At 39.5% G+C, this 26,803-nt stretch overlaps 1 protein-coding gene across 1 annotated transcript in view; it reads right to left on the bottom strand.

Moving 5' to 3' along the window:
• Nucleotides 1–26,803, bottom strand: part of cacna2d4a (calcium channel, voltage-dependent, alpha 2/delta subunit 4a) — a 305,750-nt gene that overhangs the window by 268,156 nt on the left and 10,791 nt on the right. The window contains exons 3-9 of the mRNA XM_079552553.1: nt 17,897–18,013; nt 17,699–17,758; nt 17,436–17,598; nt 15,019–15,150; nt 7,114–7,174; nt 6,841–6,991; nt 533–607 (exon numbers count right to left, since the gene is read on the bottom strand). Coding sequence (XP_079408679.1) covers nt 533–607; nt 6,841–6,991; nt 7,114–7,174; nt 15,019–15,150; nt 17,436–17,598; nt 17,699–17,758; nt 17,897–18,013 — 759 coding nt within the window. The remainder of the gene's footprint in view (nt 1–532; nt 608–6,840; nt 6,992–7,113; nt 7,175–15,018; nt 15,151–17,435; nt 17,599–17,698; nt 17,759–17,896; nt 18,014–26,803) is intronic.

Genomic DNA, 26,803 nt, shown 5'->3' with positions numbered 1-26,803 from the left:
GCCTTGTTTTGGGGGATTTAAAATTCAATAAATCAGGTTAGGACTTAGATAATAACAACTCCCTCAGGAAACCTTCACAAGACTGGAGTTACTAAAGTGATGTTGTCATAAGAGTGGAATGAAAACCTCATTTCGAGAAAAGTTTGCGCATGAGCATGTCTATCTCGGAATTGTTTTTTTCCATTGCTGCCAGACAGGAAATGACCATATTTAGATTACACAGTCATCTCCGTCGCCCTATGGATGGATAAGCGTGGGAAAGACGAGGAAGCGGCACGAAAAACTACAAAACAAATAAAACGCCACAAAAGAAGCATCTGCAAAACTATCTAAAACAATGAAGCTCTTTATATGTAAAAAAGGAAACTATTATCTCTGATCTGGATGATGTTAATTGCCTGCAGGAAAAGGTTAAACACTGCGTTATGAACATAAAGTGCTGCGGTGATGAGATAATCGCTCTCAGTGAGATTAGCACTAAATAGCAGCTTATGACTGATGTGGCACAGGGGTTAAGTGTTGATGCTTGTACCTCTCTGTTATCCAGATCCGCCTGCACCAGAGTCCCCTTGAAACACGGCTCCACGTATCGCACATAATCACTGTACTGTAAAACAACAGATGCACTTTATTCATCCTTCATGTCGGGAAATCTACTGTCCAGCTGTGCAGAACAGAATCAGAACACTGTTAATACAGAGACGTGATGCAGAAGCAGAGAAGTCTGAAAAACGGGCTGATTAAAACATAAACCTTTGGCCGGTTTGAAAAGAAAATATCCAGTAAATATAATTAAATACAAAGAAAAAATATGGAGAAAAATAAAATAAATACAATATTTCAACAAAGTCAGTGATTAGGCTTAACCTTTTAATGTATACTCCCGCAACGATAAAAAAAAAGAAGTATTTTCTAACCATTGGGGAGGCAAACCGGTCCAAACCTGATGTAAATTTGTCTACAACTGGTCTAAAACAGTATAAACCAATCGATACCTGGTCTAAACCAGTCTAAACTTGATCTAAACCAGTCTAAACCAACATAAACCAGTCTAAACTTGATCTAAACCAGTCTAAACTTGATCTAAACCAGTCCAAACCAACATAAACCAGTCTAAACTTGATCTAATCCAGTCTAAACTTGATCTAAACCAGTCTAAACTTGATCTAAACCAGCCTAAACTTGATCTAAACCAGTCTAAACTTGATCTAATCCAGTCCAAACTTGATCCAAACCAATCCAAACTTGATCTAAACCAGTCTAAACTTGATCTATACCAGTCTAAACTTGATCTTAACCAGTCCAAACCAGCATAAACCAGTCTAAACTTGATCTAAACCAGTCTAAACTTGATCTAATCCAGTCCAAACTTGATCCAAACCAATCCAAACTTCATCTAAACCAGTCTAAACTTGATCTATACCAGTCTAAACTTGATCTAATCCAGTCCAAACCAGCATAAACCAGCCTAAACTTGATCTAAACCAGCCTAAACTTGATCTAAACCAGCCTAAACTTGATCTAAACCAGTCTAAACTTGATCCAAACCAATCCAAACCAGCATAAACCAGCCTAAACTTGATCTAAACCAGTCTAAACTTGATCCAATCCAAACTTGATCTAAACCAGTCTAAACTTGATCCAAACCAATCCAAACTTGATCTAAACCAGTCTAAACTTGATCTTAACCAGTCCAAACCAGCATAAACCAGTCTAAACTTGATCCAAACCAATCTAAACTTGATCTAAACCAGTCTAAACTTGATCTAAACCAGTCTAAACTTGATCTAAACCAGTCTAAACTTGATCTAAACCAGTCTAAACTTGATCTAAACCAGTCTAAACTTGATCCAAACCAATCCAAACCAGCATAAACCAGTCCAAACCAGCATAAACCAGCCTAAACTTGATCTAAACCAGTCTAAACTTGATCTAAACCAGTCTAAACTTGATCTAAACCAGTCTAAACTTGATCTAAACCAGTCTAAACTTGATCTAAACCAGACTAAACTTGATCTAAACCAGTCTAAACTTGATCCAAACCAATCCAAACCAGCATAAACCAGTCCAAACCAGCATAAACCAGTCCAAACTAGTCCAATCCATATCTAAACTGGATATTTTGAGTATTACACACTGGGTAGAGATAGGCAGAATTAGAAACAACACATCTAATTATTCAAAAACTATTTTAACAAATGCTGAATTATGAAAATAGTTTCTACTACATAAAGATACAAAGACATGGGGAGGAGCAAAGTGGTTCAACAGCCCATAAATACATGAATAACGGAGATGCTAACATGATGCTACATGTTAACATTGTGCTAATGCTAACGGATAGCTAGCACTAGCTGCCGTTTTTTCACTTCTACTGAACAATCTGCTGTGAGAAAATATCCACATGGGCCCGATTTACACTGGACTTTATTTATGTGATAAATAAGTTCATATTCCACCAGAAAATGGCTAAAACAGTGGAAAATTGTGTTTCTCTAAAGATTCTATTTTTCTCCTTGACAAAGCCACGGCCCCTTCTATGACGCAATGCCGTCTGTATCTATTCTAAAAAAAAAAAGAAGAATAAATTACCCATTTTATTTCCATAATGTACTAAATTGACCAGGAGAACTATTTAAACATTGAAAAATATTACAAGTTTGAATTAACGCTCTGTTGTCTTTTTTATCCAGTCACTGAAATGCGAAGGGAGTGGCTTTAAACTCCACAGAAACAGCTGGAGGGCGGTGGATTTGCAGCGTATGATTACACACGCTGTAATACCAGGATAAACGGCTTATTATGACACTGATTTGGAGTTATCGAGGAAACGCTGCCAAAAATCCCTGGAAACCCTCTCCCCCCCAAAAAAAAAAGAGTTTCGAGCCTTCAGGAATTTTAAACCGGTGTTGATTAAACACGGCCCACGTGACAGAGCGGAGCTTTTAATCGCTGTCAGTTTAGCGTGTTTGTTTGTTTGTGTGGGACTGGGTTTCTGGGTCACTCACAGATGTAAGTGTACGGCGCGGATTAGCGTGTGCTCGTGAACTCTGTGGACACGGAACATGTGGAAGTGCAGCAGCAGCTCAGCGGGAACAAGAAAACATTTGTTTGTTTGTTTTTTTATTTGCGCAACAGATGCATACAGGTATAGTATACATATAACATACAGAATTATTCACAACATAAGAGGTAACTGCTGCTCAAAGGGAGTAGGAAGAAGTTAGTTATAACTTATAAGGCCCTACCCCTCCTTTCAGACTTACACAACTTAAACTACTGCTCACGGCACAATATTTTTAATGTATAATTAGGCTTTAACCATGAGATCTATGCGGCAATTCCAGACTGAGGAATTGCCTTAGTAGCGAATTAAGGCGAGACACTGCAGGTGAATAGGGAGAAAAATGTAAATTTACAGATATCAAATTTGAAGCTGTTGCTGTCGATCACTGGCATAAATGTGAGAAAAAAATACATTGCAAGTTTTCTGTCATTTTATCTTTTCATATAAGAACAAGGTGTTTTATGCCTAAAAATGCCCCAAATTTCCCATCTTTTCGGCGACGAAATCTGAATAATGGATAGAGCTACATTCAAATTTATTGTTTCATTTTATTGATAAATGAGTTGCCAAGACTTTTTCAGAGGGGATTCTGGATTTCTTGTTTAGTTTTAAAATAAGCTGATTTTTAGTGGACAAATTTGTAAAAAATTTAATTTTCGCCTCATTTTTTGACATTCAAAACTCAATAAATGGGGCTTAAGGGATTAAATAATATAAAATCCCTCTGAAAAAATCTTCCAAATATTGTTCGGTCCGAGGCTGGAAAATGTGAAGTCTTTAGGTCCGACTGACGTGGACATAGTGTCGCCACAATGACAGAAAAATGTGTTTTGAGAAAAAGGCCCTTGAAATTGTGTTCTCCCATATAAGTCTATGGGGGAACATTGAATCAGCGCAATATTTAAACATGTTATTGTGAAGATTAGGCATATTTTTGGTTTCTGGGTGAAAGCTTATATGTTCAGAGACCAATTTGGCCCAAAACCTGAAAACTGAAAAAATTGAGTTTTGCCTGTAGTGTCTCCCCTTAAATCAACAAAAACGGCTCCACTTAGCAAATCCCAAACAGTAAAGTCATTAGTTCATGACGTTCTTGTGTTGCTCTTGCATAAGGTTGAAGGTGCACATTCTGGACATCGCATAACAAATCCGGATTCATAACACACTCCTCATTATCAAGGATCAAAATAACAAAGACAATTCATAGTTCAGGAACAGAAGATTAATTACAGGAGTTTTGCAGACTTTTCCAGTATTTGCTTTCTGTACATTATTTTAAATTGTCCTACAGTTGAACGCATTTTTAAATCCTCTTCTAATGAGTTCCAGAGGTCGACTCCACTTCGTGTAACAGACAGACTTTTTTGAGTTGTACGGGAATATTTTTTCTTAAGATTCATTTTCCTTCTCAGGTTCTAACCCCCATCACGGTCTGAAAACATGATTTGAATGTTTGCAGGGAGTAAACTGTTTTTTGTTGAACAAGGAAACATCTGAAAGTTCACGCAACTATTATTTTATGCATAACTCCTACATTTTTAAAGCCAATTGAGTGATATTTCTATATATTTTTATTTTTTAGTCTAAAATAATTTGATGTCATTTGGATTTTTACCCCGTTGTAAACACTCATAAATAAACTGCTCACGTTATGAGCGCTTCGACACAAAAATGTGCTTGAAACTTTAGAGAGCTATAACTCCGTGAAGGAACAATATTTCTTTTCTTTTTTTTTGATGGTGAAGGTCTGACTCTCCTCTTTACATACATATAAAAATAATATAACTTTCATAATGTTTTTAACCCTTTCATTGCCAACTTTCTGACCCAAAGTTTCAATAGTTCAATGTTCAAAAAATATCTTGTTTTTCTTGTTTTTTTCCAAAGCAAAATGGTATATTTCTGTTCTGGCTGATGTGGCCTGATGTCTGGATTTGTTTCTAAGTAAAAATTTGTTTATGTAGCGGCGATTTTGGTAAAAAACTTACGTTAAGGGAGCTTCGACACAAAAATGTGCTTGTAACTTTAGAGAGCTATAAAAAACAAATGAAGGAACAACATTTTTTCAAACTTTTTTTTTATTTTGAAAGTTTTAAAAAATATTGTTCCGTCATTTAGTTATAGCTCTTTAAAGTTACAAGCACATTTTTGTGTCGAAGCTCCCTTAACGTAAGTTTTTAAAAGGTGTTATGTAAGGGTTGAACAACTCGGAGCCGCATTAGACGGTTCTAACGGCCGACACAGTGTTGTTCCTCCTGCATTATAACGTCTAACGCGGCTCCTCGTTGTTTAATCCGCTTATACCAGGGTCCCACAAACCTAACATTTATAATAAGTATTTGTTTCATTGACTAAACTCACTAAATCTGCCAGACTACGGGACTATTTTGTGTGGGTTATTAGCCGGTCACTGAAGGCTGGTCTCAGAGCGAGTCATTCTCCGCAGCTATTACGAGGATCTCAGTCAGGCTCAACGACACAACATCAGCACAGAATCACAACACAACAGGACTAACCCGGAAACACTTTTCCCTGGAAGGAAACACCGATATGCGGCACTCGTGGGCACCAGTTATTTACCTTATGTTTTGTCACATGATTTGTCTTTTTTTTGTCGTTTTTTGTCACATTTTTGTCTATTTTGGGGTTTTTTTGGTCGTTTTTTGTCACATTTTTTGTCACATTTTTGTCTTTTTGGGGGGTTTTTTTGGGTTTTTTTGTCACATTTTTTGTCTTTTTTTGTCATTTTCTGTCGTTTTTTGTCACATTTTTTGTCTTTTTTTTGTCACATTTTTGGCACATCTTCATCCTTGTTTTCGTCTCAGTTCTGTCGCTATTTTCACACCTTTTTTCCAGAAGCTTTTGGATTGGGGTAAAGCCGAGCTGGAGAAAACATGCTCGGTTCAGGCGGGAGTTCAGGGGTTAACCTGAAGAAACAGCTGCGGTGGAGTCGCTCACACCTGGGCCCCCCCAACTCAAACTTTTATGTTTGACTTTACTAATCCAGACAAAGATGCTTCAATGCAGGATCATTTTATGTACGCCTGAAAATGATGAATAGCCTTAAGCGTTTCCAATAGAAATGTAAAGCTCATATGTTATTAACAGTAGCTAACCTAGCTGCTCACTCTCCTCTACAAACATTTAGCAAACACTAAATCCATCTCATACGTTCCTGTCAGTCACTAATTACGCCTTTATCTGATTCAGCTGTGTCAGGCGTTGCTATGGCGACGCCACAGCGGAGTGACATCCCAGTGATTTAACTACCGGACTACGTGTGCGGTTATACCAAAATAATGCACCAGCCAATCAGAATCCAGTATCACCCAGACCATGGTATAATAAGGGTTAACCCAGCAGAGTGGTCCTCCAGCTACGAACTCGAGACCATAGACCGAGCTCAAGACCTGGAGGACGGTGCAGTCGCGCAGTAGGATGGTTCAAATACAAAGGGCAGATTTACCAACAGGGACAATAAAACGCGATATAAATCAGGCCTATTTTTCTTCAACACAGCAGTTAAAGAAAAAATAATAATAATCAGTTAAAAGCTAAGCTAAAAAGGTGGGTCTTGAGCCTGCTCTTAAAAACATGAACGTTCTGTGCAGCCTCTTCCTCAGGTGGTTCCGGAGGCGAGGGCCGTAATATTGGAAAGACGCCTCACCATGAGTCTTTTTGTTGACTTTAGGAGTAACAAGGAGATAAATAATGTCACGGATTGACTTTATTTACTCCATCAGTTCTTTTTTCGACCGTCTCTCTGCACTCACCGCGATGATGTTGACAAAGTCGTTCTCCCCCAGCGTGTCCAGGATGGTGTTGATGGTGTGTTTGGCGATGGTCAGGCGCAGCCCCTTCATGCTCCCGCTGACGTCCACCACGATCACCACGTCTTTGGGAGAAGTGGCGGCTTGGATGTACCTGAGAAAAGTACAACAGAAATATAAACATTCTGAAGAAACATCTAAGTATCGTATTATTGTGAATGTTTGTGATTCAGGTTAAACCCGGGAAATGTGGGAATGATTCAGCTCAATACGAACCAGTTTCTGTTCCTGCAGTCGAACGTGACCACCCCGTTCTCATCAGGGATCCACTGAATGCCTGTAAGAGTCAACAACAAAGTGTTTATAATGAAACAGAAGTCACAACATGAATACATGAACCAATAAAACAGTAGCCACATAAAAAAAAGTTCACAAGCTCTAATACAGGGGAAAGCAAGTTAGTGTCATTGAGGGACGAAGTAAAGAACCATTTTCTCCAATGTTTTACATTATATATGATGTAATGGGATGTTCTGTGGGTGTTTTAACCAGTCCAAACTTGATCTAAACCAGTCTAAACTTGATCTAAACCAGTCCAAACTTGATCTAAACCAGTCTAAACTTGATCTAAACCAGTCCAAACTTGATCTAAACCAGTCCAAACTTGATCTAAACCAGTCCAAACTTGATCTAAACCAGTCCAAACTTGATCTAAACCAGTCTAAACTTGATCTAACCGTCTAAACTTGATCTAAACCAGTCTAAACTTGATCTAACCGTCTAAACTTGATCTAAACCAGTCTAAACTTGATCTAAACCAGTCCAAACTTGATCTAAACCAGTCCAAACTTGATCTAAACCAGTCCAAACTTGATCTAAACCAGTCCAAACTTGATCTAAACCAGTCCAAACTTGATCTAAACCAGTCTAAACTTGATCTAACCGTCTAAACTTGATCTAAACCAGTCTAAACTTGATCTAAACCAGTCCAAACTTGATCTAAACCAGTCCAAACTTGATCTAAACCAGTCCAAACTTGATCTAAACCAGTCCAAACTTGATCTAAACCAGTCCAAACTTGATCTAAACCAGTCTAAACTTGATCTAAACCAGTCTAAACTTGATCTAAACCAGTCCAAACTTGATCTAAACCAGTCCAAACTTGATCTAAACCAGTCTAAACTTGATCTAAACCAGTCTAAACTTGATCTAAACCAGTCCAAACTTGATCTAAACCAGTCCAAACTTGATCTAAACCAGTCCAAACTTGATCTAAACCAGTCTAAACTTGATCTAACCGTCTAAACTTGATCTAAACCAGTCTAAACTTGATCTAAACCAGTCCAAACTTGATCTAAACCAGTCCAAACTTGATCTAAACCAGTCCAAACTTGATCTAAACCAGTCCAAACTTGATCTAAACCAGTCCAAACTTGATCTAAACCAGTCTAAACTTGATCTAAACCAGTCTAAACTTGATCTAAACCAGTCCAAACTTGATCTAAACCAGTCCAAACTTGATCTAAACCAGTCTAAACTTGATCTAAACCAGTCTAAACTTGATCTAAACCAGTCCAAACTTGATCTAAACCAGTCCAAACTTGATCTAAACCAGTCTAAACTTGATCTAAACCAGTCCAAACTTGATCTAAACCAGTCCAAACTTGATCTAAACCAGTCCAAACTTGACCAAAACTAGTGTAAGCTTGATCTAAACAAATCCAAACCAGGTCTAAAACAGTCCAAACTAGTCCAATCCTTATCTAAACTGGATATTTCGAGTATTACACACTTGGTAGAGAATAGTAGAGATAGGCAGAATTAGAAACAACACATTATTTAATAAAGTGTGCTCTACCAAACGGCTGAGCAAACTATTAAAGGGTTAATTAATGAATGCCTGTAAGAGTGAACAACAAAGTGTTTATAATGAAACAGAAGTCACAACATGAATACATGAACCAATAAAACAGTAGCCAAGCTCTAATACAGGGGAAAGCAAGTTTGTGTCGTTGAGGGACGAAGTAAAGAACCATTTTCTCCAATGTTTTACGTTATATATGATGTAATGGGATGTTCTGTGGGTAAAACACGCACATCCACAGGTCGAGTCAGTGTGCAGGATAAACAAAACAGGAATAAAAAAGAAATCAGTGTAGCTCCCCAGCTTTTATAATGCTCACCGAGTGACATTTCAGGCCCACTTCAGACAATAACACAGCTCAAATACAGCTGTATATATGCAGTGCTTGATTGCATGGGTCATGTGTCAGGATACGTCACATGATGCAAGACATGTCACATGATCAGAGTCCATGGCCGTTTCTCAGTTCTCAGACTCCGTATTGTGAACTCCGGGGTACGGACTTGCGGGTGCAGACTCAGAGAACGGACTTGAGGAGTTCACGAGTGCGGACTCGGCTTTTTCAGCGTTTGGAACGAGTGAACTCGATGACATCACAGGAAGTCGCTCCTGAACATAGAGCTTTTATAACATTAAATCACCTCATATGAAATTAAAAGGGTGACACTGCAGTCGAAGTGGAAATATGTTTTTAAATACATAAATGATACATTTTTGCAATAAACAAAAATACATGTTTACATTTTATACAATTTCACATTATTTTTTACAATTATAGCCTATAAATAAGGCGCTATGTGGAAAGTCATTATAAATGTGATGTGCAAACTGAAACAATAATAATAAAAAACAAATAGATCAAATATGAACTTGTTTGGGGGGTTGCAAATTATTCTGAAAAAACGAACAAACAATTTAGACTTTAAAATATTTAACTGTTTTTGAAGTTCGCATATAAAGATGTGTCTGCAGCGCCCCCTATATAAAACAATGTACAAGTAAAATGCATTATTAACTCTGAGTGATCTTCTTGAACGCCGACTGTAACAAGTGAATTTCTCCTTTGTGAGATCAATAAAGGTTTATCTTATCTTATCTTATTTGTCCTCAATGACCTGTTCATGACGTAAAGACTTTAAATGAAACTGTTGCTGATTGTTGTGAGAAAATAAAAGCATGTTCAAAGGAGACACGTCTCTGAGGATAAAAGACTCTTAAACCGGGAACATCTCCGCGTTTATTTACATACGCGCGATCAGCTGTAGTTCAGCTGGAGAGGCTCGGTGTGAGGAGGAGGGGCCGCTGCAGGTGGGGGCTCTCGATGAGCCACGTGCTCAAAACCAAACGGATTGTGGGAAATATAGCTGGCGGAGACGCACAAGTCTCCTCTGATGCATCCTCGGTAAAACGGGCGGAGCACGTTCTCACCCAGGGATTTACAGCAAACTTGCTGAGAAGCGAACTTTGAATTGGAGCAGGACTTGGGCCGCGCGTGATGATCACGAGTCCACGAGCACAGAAGTCCGCACAAGTCCACAGATTGAGAAACGGCCATACACATGAAGCTTATGCACAAATTCAACCTGGAAGACGTACCAGCTGCATTCATTCATCTCCTCATCACCGGCGGCTCTTCAATCATCCAATCACAGACCCAGCTCAAGCCGCGCCTACACGTCAGCCAATCACAGGCTCTCCTTCTTAAGCCCCCTGGTGAATCACTCAGAGTTTCCCAGCCGTGCTACGACCCTCCTCCACCCCCTTCTCCGCCTGGCTCTCCTCTGCTCATCAACACCCCGGGTCTCCTTCTACCTCCACCAGTGTCCAGGCTCCGGGGAAGACACTGGCTAGCGTTCAATGCCAGCAGCTCATGTCGTTCAATCATTCGTATGTTCAATAAAACGTTCTGATGCCTGTTCTGTGTCTGTGAGTCGTCTAAGGTCGAAGTACGATGTTGTCAAGTTGAAACACAGGGACCAAACCGACACAGGTCCTTGTACAGGACAGTAGGGCCTGACGTTGCCTTCCCCTGCTCTAATATATGGTTGAACCGTTTCGATAAGATTCTGCAATTTTTTTTTTATTTTTATTTATTTTTTTTTTATTACAACTTTAACGTAAAAACGTCGTGCCCAAGGGCATTGACGGCTGGTTCATGAATATTAAAACATAACATCAAAGATGAGCCTCTTATCGGTGTCCCATAATTTGTTTTTAAAACAGTCCAAAGTAGGACAGTCCCACAGTTCTGGAATTTTGTTTAGTAGCTTTGTTGCGAATAGAAATGGAGATCGATCCAGTGCTCGACTCGTGGGGAACTCGATGCCCAGATGGACAAGTGTTTTATTCCGTGTTTCAACAGGAGTTCTTTTAACAGTTGGACATAGGGACTGGAGAGCCTTTGGAAGTGATCCTCGTAACAGCTTGTAGCCATAGCACATAACTGCAAAGCCTCTTCTGTGTTTGAAATGAGCCAGTTTGAGTTCTTCATAGTCCCCATCTGTAACTGGTTGCGTGTAGGAGTAGTGTAGTATGATCCTAATGGCTCGGCGTTGGAGTTTTTCCAAGCGGTTGGTTTGTGTGACATTCAAAGCGGCCCAGACAGGTGATGCATATTCAAAATGAGGCAGAATATAACATTTATACAGTCTTGTTAATAGATTCTTGTCATTAACAGAGAGGGAGAGTCTACGAAGGAGGAACATTTGAGATGCCGCCTTTCGGCAGGCGTAGTCCACTTGTTTGTCAAATTTGAGATTGCTTGTAATCCAAAATCCTAGATGGAGATGTTCATTAACCATTTCGACTGGACAGCCCATGAACTTGATGTCGATGTTTGCATTTTGCATTTTGGAGAGAAACATTGCTTTGGTTTTGCTTGGATTAAATTGCATACCCCACGTTTCAGCCCACTTAGCAATGTCCAGGAGATCTTCATTTACTTTCTCCACCATTAGAGGGAGCTGTTGGGATGCAACAAACAGTGTAGTGTCGTCAGCATAGAGAAGACAATCGTTTACAGTCCCAGGCTTGCTTGATGATTGGATTTCACCAGGAATCAGATGTGAAAGATCATTCATGAACAGCACAAACAGAGTGGGAGCCAGGGTGCTTCCTTGAGGCACGCCTGAGTGGACAGAACGCATTTCTGACAGAATATTGTTGATTTTGACAGCCTGCTGTCTGTCCGTGAGATAATTTACAATCCAACGAAAGAGATTTCCACGGATTCCATATGATGGAAGTTTTTGAATTATTGCAGGATGCGGTACAGAATCGAATGCAGCTGCTAAGTCCAAAAAAACAGCACAGCATGAGAATCTTTTCTCCATTAGTGATAGACATTTGTGGTAGAGATAGCTCAACTGGTCAGTGGTGGAATGACGTGGTAGAAATCCAAATTGCGAAGCTGATATTAAGTTGTTTGTACACAACACAATGTGAAAAGATCCTTGTGTTGATGATGGGAGAGCGTGACCACTGCATGACCACCAAAGCCCTGTCCAGCCAGAGCCGTGGGAAGATGTTTTAGTTAGGGGGCGCTGAGGGACAAAATGTTCCCCCAAAATACTTCTTCTGTGCATAAATCCTGTTTATTAACCTCTTAACTCCCACCTGAACCGAGAGCGTTTTCTCCAGTTCAGCTTTACCCAAATCCTGTAGGCCAGTGTAACACCTCATTTGAAAGACCTACAAAACTAAATAGATCTTTTTCCTCACGTCAGATTTTTTTTCATTACTTTTTTTGTTGGGCAGTCGACTCATTTTTGTCAAATTTTCGTGACTTTTTTGTCACTTTTTCGTCAAATTATTCGCATTTTTTTTGTCAAATTCTTATCACTTTTTCGTCCATTTTTTCCTCAAATTTTTGTCCATTTTTGTCATTTTTTTGTACATTTTTTGTCAAATTTTTAGTAATTTTTTTTGTACATTTTTCGTACATTTTTTCTCACTTTTTTGTCAAATTTTTGTCAATTTTTGTCATTTTTTGTACATTTTTTGTACATTTTTTGTCACTTTTTCGTCCATTTTTTCTCCATTTTTTCTCCATTTTTCGTGAAATTTTTCTCACTTTTTTACTCAATTTTTTGTCAATTTTTGTCAATTTTTGTCATTTTTTTGTATATTTTTTTGTACATTTTTTTGTACTTTTTTTTGTACTTTTTCGTAAATTTTTTCTCACTTTTCTCACATTTTCATCCTTGTTTTCGTCTCAGTTTTGCTGCTATTTTCACACCTTTTTCCCAGAAGCTTTTGGATTGGGGTAAAGCTGGAGAAAATGTGCTTCAGTTCAGGTGGGAGTTAAGGGGTTAATATTGCCTGCAGTTCACACACTATCCGCCAGGGAGTGCTGCAGCGCCCTCAGCACCCTGGGTTCCCACGGCCTTGTCTCCATGTGCTGAGTCACTGCGGATGATTCAGAGATTACTCAAACATGCGCAAATGTCTCAAAAACACACGCGGGGGCGACAGGGGAATAAATGTCACGGTTTTAGGAAGACGTAGAGCGTAGTAATTACGACACAGCTCAGCCCTGGTGCTCGGAGTCATCACATTTCACCTGGCGCTGCACAGTCAGTTGCTGCGCTGGGGAAACGTTTAGCTTGTTAGGCTAAATGTGTAGAAACAGTTCTGTGGATGTGGCGATAATGTGGACACCAAAGTGAACGAGCAGCAAAGCGGGAGGAAAAAGTGTCGGTGTGAACATTTGTGACACATAGAACGTCAGGAGGTCGTTTTTCTCTTTGCTTCTAAGGCCCGATCTCAACCACCCCCTCCCCTTCCCCTTCGCCCTCGCCCTCCCCACACCTGAAAGCAGAGGGCAAAGAAATGCGACGGACGTGGAGGAGATTGCGCAGGTTTTGTGATTTTGTAATGGAAGCTTATTTGCATATTTTGATCAATTATAACACAAACAAACCTGTGTTCTTGTCTCTGCTGGAACAGTTTATCAGTAGCTTGTAACAGACTGATCTCGTTTTGTAACATCGAGGGCCGTGGAGGACTCGGTGTCAGCTCAAAATCAGACAGAAACTCCAAAGTCAGCGCAAATGAAGGTTTGAATTGTTGATAGAGATTGTGTTGTCAAGTATTGTTTTGTAAATGGTAATGAAACCTGCGATGAATCTGGCGCTGTAACGGCGACAGGTGCAGAGCCTCTGTTTTTAGTCTTTTGTCAGATTGGATGAGCGTGTGTCGCAGTGATTAATGATGCCCCCTGCTGTTTGTCCTGTGTATGACTGACTGTTCATTGTTGTTTGGGGGATTTAGCTGTAGAGCGCCAACAATCCAGCATCCTAGCACCGCAGAGTATTCTATGTTATAGCTATGGACACATGTTACAGCTCGTTTTAAAGACAAGACCCTAAACTCTCAGTAGGTGAAAAACATTTAATTATACGGTTCCTGATAAATCTAAGCTAAACAGAGGCTAGTTTTGATCAAAATTACAGATTATTTTTCTCGAAACTGAGATATTGTGCGTTTTATGAAACACTCCCTTTCTATCTCCTCTCAGGCACTAATGTTTTGTAAAAAGGCAAATGCCTAAATATCTCTGTTTCAAGCCACTTTTCAACTACAACATTGTTGACATGTTTTTAAACACTGTGTGTTGCCGCAGATCGATCTCTCTCTCTCTTTTTCTGCATTTAAACAGCCTGGTTCTCAGATTGTAAGACTTTAACAGGATGTTTCTCAGACGTCCTCGGACCGATTTTAACCATTTACTCAGAGAAATGTTAAAATCTCAACTGTGAAGCCGCTCTGCTTTGTCAAACGCGCTGCAGAGAGCGAGAGAGAAGTGTCAGGTCTACAGCCACGCCCCCTCAGACGAAAAAAAGAAAAGAAACGCAAGAATATATATCAAATTTCCAGTTTGTGACTTTTCAGTTTTTGATCATCATTTATTTCAGGTCTGTGCATCACAGAGCTGCCAAAATCACACATAGGGTGTATTAGGGAAAAAAAAAGGTTTTATGTTTGAACTGAACATGTTAAAAGTAAAGCTGCTCCACAGATTTCAAACGGATTAACAAAGTTCTCATCCTAAACGGTTAATGGTCTCAACTCAGCGCTTTTCTACATTCATTAGGCCCAAAGCGCTTTACACCAGTGTACGCAGACACTGGAGGCAAGGTGGGTGAAGTGTCTTGCCCAAGGACACAACAACAGTGTGCACCTTCAGGAGCTGGGATTCGAACCCCCGACCTTCCGATCATGAGACGACCCGCTCTACCAACTGCACCACCGTCGCTGCGTCTGATCTTTATAGTTGGATTGAATCAGCGTAACCGTGTAGCTAACGGCACATTTACCTGGATACAGGCGGAAGAAGCCGGAGGCGCTGCCGAAGTATTGCCACGTGAGCGTCGGGTCTTTCTGGAAGTTTTCAATGAAGACGTCGTCGAGAACTTCGGACATGTAAACTCCATTCACGATGTCTGGGTCTGAAAGAAAACGCACCACAGTTAAAATGATTATGACACTTATGTTACACATATGAAAAACAGACATCGTGAAACAGTGTCAGACGGTGAAACAAATACAGAAAAACAGATTCAACAGTGCATTATGAGCGATCGGAAACCGGAAAGTAGTAAATGCTGCCTGATGGAGTCTATTATTAAAACACAAGGCCACTCAGCTCCTCAAAGCAGTGACAAGTGCTTAGTCCATAGTGTTCTGGTTGTTTTTTTTTACAAGAAATAACAGGTAAAGGATATACTGTATAATTGTAGCTGCATCCACGAAATGCACTTGCTGGCCATGAAAAAAGAGAGAACTTTTAATGTATCAAGTTTAAGTACGATTTGGAGCCTAATTTGGGTAATTTCTACAACCATGTACAATTACAAAATAGGTGGTGCTATGTACCAATCAAGAGATGGGAGAAACTACTTCATATATGTTTTCCCTTTCTCCTCTTCTATGTGTACGATCAAAAAGTCAAAAATCAGTCTATGTGTGGACAGCATGCGATCAATATATACAGTATATGAGTGTTTATATATATGTTACAAACTGCAGGCCAAGAGTAAGTCAATATAAGTTCTGTACAACCTTCTCCTTTTGTGTTTGTAAATTCCTTTTTCCAGTTTTTCACATGTTTTCTTTTTAATTCTGTTCAAATAAAGAAAATAAACTTTCACTGAGTGTCTGTGTCAGTGAACAAATGCAGTGCTAAAAGTAGTCTTGAAATAAGTCAAATGTTCCTAAAATAAGGAAATTTGTCCTTGATTTGAGTAATTTAAAGGATTATGTTCATGGAGCAGGTTTTTAACACTTATATAGTCAAGTTAATTTGAATATTTGATATGTTTTGTGTGCTATAAGATCTTTTAAGTGTATACAACTTGCCTCATGGACAGATTTCATAAAATTATTTACTGAAATCGAGGATAAATTGGCCAATTTCAAGAAAATGTTACTAACTTCACGATTACTTTTGCAGTCACTACACCTTGGGGCCGGATCTTGTGCATCAAAACGCAAACGATAGCGTGACATGTTGCCTCAGTAGCAGCACTTTGTGATCTTGCTCCAGACTTAGTGCATTTAAGTGGGTGGAGACACACATTTTCCTCCAACCAGATCGACTCCGCCTCCAGGAGAGTGGTTGTGGGAGTGGGGGGTGAACATGTGCTTTTGTTTTGCTTCACGTTCACACCAAACGCGGCCGATCCGCCACAGCGGACGCTGCAGCTCTTTTTCTCTGGAGACGTGAACATGGTTTAGCTCACGATGGTTTAGCTCACGATGGTTTAGCTCACGATGGTTTAGCTCACGATGGTTTAGTTCACGATGGTTTAGCTCACGATGGTTTAGCTCACGATGGTTTAGCTCACGATGGTTTAGCTCACCATGGTTTAGCTCACCATGGTTTAGCTCACCATGGTTTAGCTCACCATGGTTTAGCTCACCATGGTTTAGCTCACCATGGTTTAGCTCACGATGGGGTAAATAAAGTTTTTAGTTTGACCTGTGAGAGCCTAAGGCTTAAGAAAGAACGCAAGACAGCGCAATGTAAACCAGGAAGTGAATGTCAGCCGTGTTTCCATCAGTGCAGTCGCCTCCTCTTGTGACGCCCCCTCACAGGTGGCGCCCTATGCGCCGCCACAAGATCTGGCCCTTAAAGTCTTAATAAATGATGAGCTAACACTTAATTCATCACAAAAAGTTAATTAATTAAGTGTGACTAACATTTAACAACTACTGAACAATGAATACGTGAAGTATGTGAAGAACTTTCCATTATGAGTTAGACATTAACTGCAGTAGTTATTAAGTGTTAGTCACACTTATCCAAGGAATTATTTGTGATGAATTAAGTGTCTTTTCATCATTTATGTACGGCTTATAGATACAGACTCTCTGGAATCTCTGAAATTTACCATATATGGTCATTTTTTAAAACAGTTAAGGGTTAAGTTAATTTGGAGAAATTATATCATAAAAACTACTTAAACAAACGCTGAATTATGAATATAGTTTCTACTAAATAAAGATACAAAGACACGGGGAGGAGCAAAGTGGTTCAACAGCCCATAGACATAAATAGCGGAGAATGCTACATGTTAGCATCGTGCTAATGCCCAAATGAACAGTTTCAGTTTGTGGGACTGTGGAATAAGCAGATTAAAGGACTCAGTGCGTTATACACTCTGAGCTGTTTAATCCTTACTGAATATAGTTATTATAAAGTGTAACAGTGAGTAGCATCAAACTGAAGCACCTCTGTTGTAGACATTAGTGGGCACTTGTATGTTGCTCGTCTGCACATTCACGGGCAGTTTGTTGAAGTGCTCGTTTTCCTCCAGAGGAAAAGCTCCTCCGAGCGGCAGAGGATTCCCGTCTTCATCCACTTTATTGATCAGCATCGAGTTGAAATATTCAAACTGGACACAGAACATGTTGAGTTTATGAAGTAAAAAGCAACATTAAAACAACAAGAGAACGACATGAGTTATGTGGTGTTTTAGATACGTATGAAAGTACCTCCATCGTGTCATTGTAGTCGTGGTAGAGATCAGCGTCCTCCGCGGCGTCTGCCAACTTCTGTCGGAACAAAAATCTGTGTTTAAATCACTGAGATTCACATTCCTCTGCTACCCTACGAGCAGAACTGTGGATTTATTCATTTAGATGAAGTCGAATGAAAGCAACGATGGGCAGAGTCGCTGTAAAGCAAAGAACCTTGACAGATTTCATCTTCCTCCCGAGCATCTCCTCCATCTCCTCAGCGAACTGTTTGACCAGCTCCTCCCCGTTCACCTCCTCCATCCTCACCGTGCCCTCAACGTCTTTATATTTCTGCAAAACACAAAGAGTGGATTCACTGAAAAGGACCCACCTGCAAAACGCCCAAATCTCTGCCTCAGAAAGAGTAAAAAAGACATGGACGGATCATCATATTCCTGACGCTTTTCATGGGCGATGGGAGAGATGACCCTGTCCAGTTGTGAATGCGTAAAGGGCCTTTCTTATTGGAGAAACTTGTGGAGATTTTGCGGAGACTGCTGTGACTGGAAGTCTCCTTAACATCTACGCAACCTGGACTGATTACAAAGGGCCTGCAGTATCTCACTGGTCTGCACTACAAAAAGTGAATATCAAGCATTGTCTTAAATGACTTGAATTGAGGAAATGTTTCTTGTTTTGAGCGGTTTTCACTCATTTAGACACTTTTCCTGATCGGACCGAGTTTGCTTTGCTTGTTTGAGGACATTTCAGACCAGTTCTAGGGTAAATCTCGCTTGAAATAAGAAAGTAAAATTGCCAATGAGATAAGACCAATTTTCTTTCCCCATTGGCAAAGAAAATGACCTGAAATAAGGACGAAATGTATCGAAACGAGTCAGAAACATCTCAGAACAAGTGAAATAATCTGGGACAAATGCCCAACAACTTCTTAACCAGTCAAAACAACTAAAATGTGGATTATTATGTTCAAATTGAGATGTTTATACTGATCTAGTTAATTACTTTTTGCAGTGCATGGTCTCCGAGAGGTCTACGTGGTCTCAAGCAGACGTTTCTGTGACGTCCCTGCAATGTCTCCCAGACCTGTCAGACACCGAGGAATAGCATGGAGGTTCGTTGAGATCTCCTTGGTATCAAATAGTATTCGCGATGCAACTGTCTGAGACCACGTAGACCTCTCGGAGACCATGCGGAGACCAAATGTGGGCTTTTTCAAGTCTCCATGCTGTCTCCGCTGAAAGTTGATCTCATCTCGGAAACTCATTCATCGTAAAGGGTTAGCGCTAGATCGTGTGCTCCGGAGGGACGGTCTGCTGTGAGTTTGTATAGATCTATGAGTTGGTTTGTCTAAAAATATAAATAATCCTAATCCTTAAAGTTAACCCCTTAACTCCCACCTGAACCGAGCACATTTTCTCCAGTTTGGCTTTTACCCCAGTCCAAAAGCTTCTGGAAAAAAGTGATGGGAAAAAAAACAATGATGGAAATGTGACAAAAAAAAGTGGGAAAACATTGACAAAAAAGTTACGAAAAATGTATGAAAAAGTGGCAAAAATGTCACAAAAATGTCACAAGAAATTGACGAAAAATGAACGAAAAATGGACGAAAAATTTACAAAAATGTGACAAAAAATTGATTAAAAATTTACGAAAAAATGACAAAAATGTGATTAAAAATTACAAAAAAAGTTACAAAAATGAGTTGAACACCCAACAAAAAAATGTTGGGAAAAAAATGTGATGACGTGAGGAAAAAGATCCTCTCGGTTCAGGCGGGAGTTAAGAGGTTAACCATTTCCCTGGCCCCAACCTTGATTTGTGTCATGACAGACTGTCCCTCCGGAGCACACGATCTAGCACTAACCATCGTAAAGAGCCCATAGTTTAAAAGCAACTGAAAATTCCATGGCTGTAACTATGGTAACTGTAGTAAGGCCTCTTCATACTCCACAAGACGCGAGAGCTTGTGGAGTATGAAGAGGCCTTTAGTCTTATATATCTTAGTCATTACTGAGAATCCACATGAAACAAATGAAACATTTTCTCCTCTGTCAGCACATATAAACCAGTGTGCAATTATTTTGTGAAAGTGGTGACAATTTTCGAAAACATGAGCGTGATGTTGGCCAATAGAAAGGACTTTCAGACATAAAAATAATATCACAGGTTTGTGAATCCTGTGAAAAACTCATGAGGAAAAACATTTGTCCATTTTGGTTTGGGAGATTTCATTTAAAAAAAAAAGCTGTATTTCTCCCATAGAGTTGTATATCTATTATGTTATATCTGTTATATCCCCAATCATAGAAGAGAGGGGGAAAACAGAATCTTTTGGGAAACACCATTTTTCACTCTTAGCCATTTTCTGGTGAAATATGAACTTGTTTATCACATACAAATAAAGTCAAGTCTAAATCGGGCCCATATGGATGTTTATTCACAGCAGATTGATCAGTAGAAGCGAAAAAACGGCAGTTGTTGCTCGCGCTAGCTAACCGTTAGCATTAGCCCGATGCTAACATGTAGCATCATGTTAGCGTTCTCCGCTATTCATGTATTTATGGGCTGTTGAACCACTTTGCTTCTCTCCATGTCTTTGTATCTTTATTTAGTAGAAACTATATTCATAATTCAGCGTTTGTTAAAGAAGTTTTTTAAATAATTAGAGAAAGTTTAGATTTTTCTCCAAATCGTTTTCCCCCTTAACTGTTTTCAAACATGACCATATATGGGCGATTCCAGAGATGCCGTCTGTATCTATTGGCCCCGCCCTCCACCTGACATTATGACATCACCACATTCTAAATCGTGAAGGCCACCCATTGTTCTCTACAAATAAACTTGCCTAATGTTCATCTTTATATAAGTCTATTAAAATGTATAATTCACATCGACTAATTTCATATTTAGACTTACTTACTCTGACATCACTTTGAAAACCTTAAAGGGATGTTTCAGGATGTTTGACATAGGGCCTCATTTCCTCGTTATCCAGAGTGTTGCTGATTTATGGAGATATATTTGTTTGTAATCCATGCAGTTCTTATGTTTGGAAAGTTTCGTGGCGCTAGGCTAGTGCAAGGCTAGTGCATGTCTATGGTATCAGCTAGCCTGCATTAAAAACAGTGTGACCCGCTCCACAGAGCACCTGAGGCAAATCCCTTTATTTTAAATGCAAAATGGTTACAATTATTCTATCTACACAGACATTTATATGGTTAGTCTGGTGTTATAAGTGATTTGAAAAAAAATATCTCCATAAATCAGCAACACTCTGGATAACGAGGAAATGAGGCCCTATGTCAAACATCCTGAAACATCCCTTTAAGATTAGGCATTGTTTAGATTCTATTGTCACAAACTAAATCCATGTCTCCACGTTTCTCTCTCTGGCTGCTCCATTCTCATTCCTATTATGTAGTAAAAACAAGTTGCTGTGTTTTGGCCACATTAATGTGAAATCTTAGCAATTTATCCTCTATATTTACTATCATTGCTGTTTGGAGATTTTTCTCTGTGATTCCTGGGCGGTTTGAAAGACTGACACTGAGCTAATCGCACGTCCTGCCTCTCATCCTGCTCTTCTAGTTTGTTTAAAAGATGGAGTTTGGTTTTAATTATGCACTGCATGCGTAAATGGATTACAGGATAAACAAGAAAATGAACTAAATGAAAGTAATTACGCTTCATTTATCTTATTTTGACTTCTAAGAGTAAGTTTATGCAGCTCACTTTTAATACATTCATGTTCTGGCTTTATTCTTCCCCTTGAGACTCTCCAACTTTTATTATTTCTCTAATCCCAGAATGAAAACTCGGCGTAAAACAATACAAAAGGACCTAAAGAGCAGAAAACAAGGCAACGTAATCCTTTCCTAAATTTGAACCACATGTACTTTTTCCCAAAGAGGAAAATAGATACAGACGACATCTCTGGAATCGCCCATATATGGTCATGTTTGAAAACAGTTAAGGGGGAAAACAATTTGGAAAAAATCTAAACTTTCTCTAATTATTCAAAAACAACTGTAACAAATGCTGAATTATGAATATAGTTTCTACTAAATAAAGATACAAAGACATGGGGAGGAGGAAAGTGGTTCAACAGCCCATAAATACATAAATAACAGAGAATGCAAACATAATGCTACATGTTAGCATCGGGCTAATGCTAACAGTTAGCTAGCTCTAGCTACAACTGCCGTTTATTCACTTCGACAGAAAAATCTGCTGTGAGAAAATATCCATATGGGCCTGATTTACACTTGACTTTATTTATGTGATAAATTAGTTCATATTCCACCAGAAAATGGCTAAAAAGAGGGAAAAATTGTTTCCCAAAAGATTCTATTTTCCCCCTCGGCGAAGCCACACCCCCTTCTATGACGAGATGCGTCTGTATCTATGAAAGCTGAATGTGACGGAGACTTCCTCAATAGCCCCATTTCGACAGGATCAGGCCGGAACCACAGCCAAAAGTGAACCGGTCCGGTCCCAAAGGGGGGTCCAAACTAACCCGGTTTGGTTAGAAAGGGGAGGGGGGTTTGTCACCACTCTGATTGGTCAGGCCAATAGTCAGCTTCATATTCAAAGTTTCTGTCTCTTCACAAAGCTCTATCATGACTGGTTCACAGAAAATATCTGCATTTTTTGCCACTTCTATTCACAATCATTCAATTAAATTATACATTTTCCCTCATATTTATGTCAGTGTCTACTGCTCAAGTTTTCAAGTTTGATTTGCACAGTTTTCCCAGACATTGTTTGTTATTGCCCAAATGAGACGAGCGAGGCCTCATACTTCCTTCTTTTATCTTTTAATTCACTGTCGAACTAAAAATAACATCGTTTTGGTCATTTTTGTGATTTTTCTTTTTTCTCAATAACTGTTCCTCTGGTGCTTGAAAACACTTGAGCCTCTGTCCCTCTAGTGGCCACATGTAGCAGATACAGGTGTTTAAAGCTCAGTGACATCAGGCTGCGGTTGTTGCCACATGAATATAAATGACCTTGGCCCCTCCCTTAACGACCAGGACACTAAAGTTGAAACACAAACTTGCGGGCGCTGCCCCTCCCAAAATAAACCGGTCTCAAGTGAACTGATGAACTGAACTGGTCCTGTTGAAATGCCCCTCATGTCCCAGACCTCAGGAACAGAGAAACATCTCCATGAAAATTGTTTAGCTTCAAGTTTGTTTCACCAAACCTCGGTCAATATGGACATGCTGTGTGTCAGAGAATTGAATCGCTGAGTTAGTTTTAACCTCCGATTGCATTTCGTTAGCCACATAGCATAATTGCCTCACTCATTTTTGTTTGGATTTTGGAAAACATGTAAAAAGACGTTTTATAGGAAACACATTGTTTTTCTCTTATTGCCATTTTAACAATACAAAATGACCTAGGCAGTTATGCTTTGTGGCTAACGATTTGTAGTTTTTGATCACTGCACAAAATGCTACGCTAGCAACAGCATGCTGATGCTAACGGCAACTAATCAAAGCTGGGACAGAAACTATGATTGAATCACCTACAGACATAAAAATAGAACTGGCTGGAGTGGCCAAGTATTGGTCTATAATCTTTAGGATTTCCATTTGGAAATATATTCAACCTGCTGCTAAAAGATCATTAGTTACTGATGAAGCTTTCAATTCTTCAGAAAAGCCCATCAGTTCATTCATTTTCTTGTGCTGTATCCGGGTCATCATTATTGTAATAATGAATGAATGTATATATAATGTGCACAGATCCATTTGTGTGGAAATGAATTCATTATTTTTGAATCATTTCTTAAGATTCTGCTGATGAATCCGTGCGCATGTCCTACTGTAGTTCTATTTTTGTGGCTGAGATCATTTCTCTGTGCGTTTGCTGGAGTAACAGATGGTGAAAGGACCAGCGAGGAACCCTGCGGGGGCCACGCAGGATAGGAAAGAGAAAAAAACCTCAGTATGAAGCGTGTTCACAGTCACACAGTACAGAGGATTTAACATGTCCCAGAGAACTGACTGGAGCCAGGAGGAGCTGGAGTGTGGACCAGCAGGTCATTTAAAAGGTGAAGTTTGCTGAAGTCAGAGGTTCTGTTTAACTGTTCTTTGGGCTGGAGCCGATGTTAAAGCAAATGTGGAGCCATGCCGGTTCTTTCTTGCACAAATAATAATCGTACTTTTATTGGTCGCAATCTTCAAATGACGAAGGCTGCACTTTTTTAAGCCGACATACTGTCCTTCGCCAACCAAACATATGAGTGGGTTAGTCCAGCCACGCGCTAAGTTAAAGCACTCATTATATTTTGGAAATTACACTTTAATTTTCATGATTATGGATTTGATCTTGATCGATGTCTCACACACGTCTGATAAAACTGTTAATTTAAAACTGTTAAATTTAATGTAGCAAATTTTAGACAGGTTAGACCCTTTATGTCTCTGTCTGCCGCCCGAATGTTTTTACACTCCATGATTCTGTCTCATGTAGAGTCTTGTAAAACCACATGGTCACAGCTGCTGGTACAAAACTCAAACCAACAGAGTCTCTTTTTAAAAAATCCATAAAAATCTTGGACAAGAAACCGTTCTCCTTTCACCACTGCACTGTCTTAGAGAAGCTTCATTTACTCCATTTTGATAACTTCATTCATTTTAAATATGGCTGCCTTGTATTTAAAGTATTGCAGGATTTCATCAAGCGAAAGTCTGTGAGTGGGATCACGGGCACCAGGGCATCAGCTGGAGGAGACTGTGAGGTTCCACACAGGAGAACCTCCTCTGGACAGACTGTGCTCTCTGTGAGGTTCCACACAGGAGAACCTCCTCTGGACAGACTGTGCTCTCTGTGAGGCTCCACACAGGAGAACCTCCTCTGGACAGACTGTGCTCTCTGTGAGGTTCCACACAGGAGAACCTCCTCTGGACAGACTGTGCTCTGTGAGGTTCCACACAGGAGAACCTCCTCTGGACAGACTGTGCTCTGTGAGGTTCCACACAGGAGAACCTCCTCTGGACAGACTGTGCTCTCTGTGAGGCTCCACACAGGAGAACCTCCTCTGGACAGACTGTGCTCTCTGTGAGGTTCCACACAGGAGAACCTCCTCTGGACAGACTCTGTAAAAGGCACCAAGTACTGGAATAGTCTCCCTTTATCAGTCAGAGAGACTTTTAAAGCACGTTTTAAACTGTGGCTAAAGGAAAACCAGGCCTGTGACACTTTTAGTTGTTACTACATTTATTGTCGTCACATTATGTTCATTGTAAATTGTAAATTGTGTATGTGTTTCCTGCCTCGGGACGACAGATGGAAACTAGCATCTCTGCTATAATCTGGCATATTTACAGAGCTCATGTGCAACTGTTCATCAATATGCATTGTCCCGATCAAATAAATACATCTTTATGAATCAGTTTCTATTGCTGGGTTGCAGGTGACATCACAGCGTTCTAAAGGCCTACAGTATTATACTATTATACTATTATACTACTATAATATTATATAGAGGTGTTTGGTCTTGTACAGAGAGATCATGGACCCAGTGACTGATATTAATGATCATTTTTCTAACCCATATATTTTCTTTTTAGCTACGACTTGTGTAACGCTGTTAATAGGAAAAACTGGCTCCTCCCCCTCTGGGTCCGATGACATCATCACATTCTAGAACCTGCAACCCGGCAATAATGTGCTTCTCCAGAATCGTGTGTGTGACAGATTTTTCACAGTGTTGCCGTAGCGATGACATGGGCTTTTTCTATCTCCACTAAGGAAAACCAGGTGAAAAAGATCTAGAGAAGTGAAGAACCAAAGGACATCCAAAGAACTTGATTTTTGCTTCAGTACAAATTCATGCTCATTTTTCTTTGTATAATGTCAACCAGTGTTAATTTTGTCGACATATTTTAATTTAGTTTTAGTTTTAGTCTTTTGACGAAAATGTAATTTAATTTTAGTCTAGTTTTAGTCGACTAAATTTAAGAATAATTGAGTGGACTTTGCATTGATAATATTGATTCTAATCATGTTTAATGTTGTTTCTCTGCTTCATGTTTCTGTTCCACATGAACAAAGCTCAGAGCTGATCCTTTAAACATGATCTGAGGCTCTTTCAGACGCTCAATACAAGTTTGGATGATTTTAGTCTCTCCTTTTCATTTTTATTTAGTCTGATTTTAGTCGACTCAAATATCTGGACATTTTAGTCACAGTTTTAGTCTCATGAGAAACTTTTAATTTAGTTTTAGTCCAATTTTAGTCACAAAAATATCACTTTGACTAAAATTAAGACTAAATATTTTAGTCGACGACATTAACACTGATGTCAACCAAAATTGAGCGTGAAGTGCTCAGCAAAAACACAATTTTATTTATTTTTTTCCTGACAAAACTTTGATACCGAGAGGGAGCATTAGCGCATTCCAAAAATCCTAAAACAAAGAACTTAAAAAAGAAAGAAAGAAACAAACAAACAAACACAAAGGCAGTAGCAATACCATAATTTTAGATTGAGGGAGACAAGAGGGTGAAGCGCCCCAGGGCAGTCGCCGCTTTGCACCTATTAAAGGGATGTTTCAGGATGTTTGACATAGGGCCTCATTTCCTCGTTATCCAGAGTGTTGCTGATTTCTGGAGATATTTTTTTTGTAATTCAAGCGGCTCTTCTGTTTGAAGAGTTTCGTGGCGCTAGGCTAATGCAAGGCTAGTGCATGTCTATGGTATCAGCTAGCCTGCATTAAAAACAGTGTGACCCGCTCCACAGAGCACCTGAGGCAAATCACTGATAACACCAGACTAACCATATACATGTCTGTGCATTTAAAATAACTTATATTTGAGCAGCATCAGCTTCGTGGTTGTATAAGCTACGCAGCGGCGGAGTGATCTGATAGAAAATAGTCCCTCAAAATGTGATCATTCATGTGATGCAGGTCAGTTATATTCCAAACATTATTCTACTGACACAGACATGTATATGGTTAGTCTGGCGTTATGAGTGATTTGCCTCAGGTGCTCTGTGGAGCGGGTCAGACTGTTTTTAATGCAGGCTAGCTGATACCATAGACATGCACTAGCCTAGCGTCATGGAACTCTTCAAATATAAGAACTGAATGAATTACAAAAAAAAAT

Source organism: Gobius niger (assembly GCF_951799975.1).
Source record: "Gobius niger genome assembly, chromosome: 2".
Classification (NCBI taxonomy): domain Eukaryota; kingdom Metazoa; phylum Chordata; class Actinopteri; order Gobiiformes; family Gobiidae; genus Gobius; species Gobius niger.
Note: the sequence above shows the minus strand (reverse complement) of the source record. Positions and strands in the feature narration are given on the sequence as shown.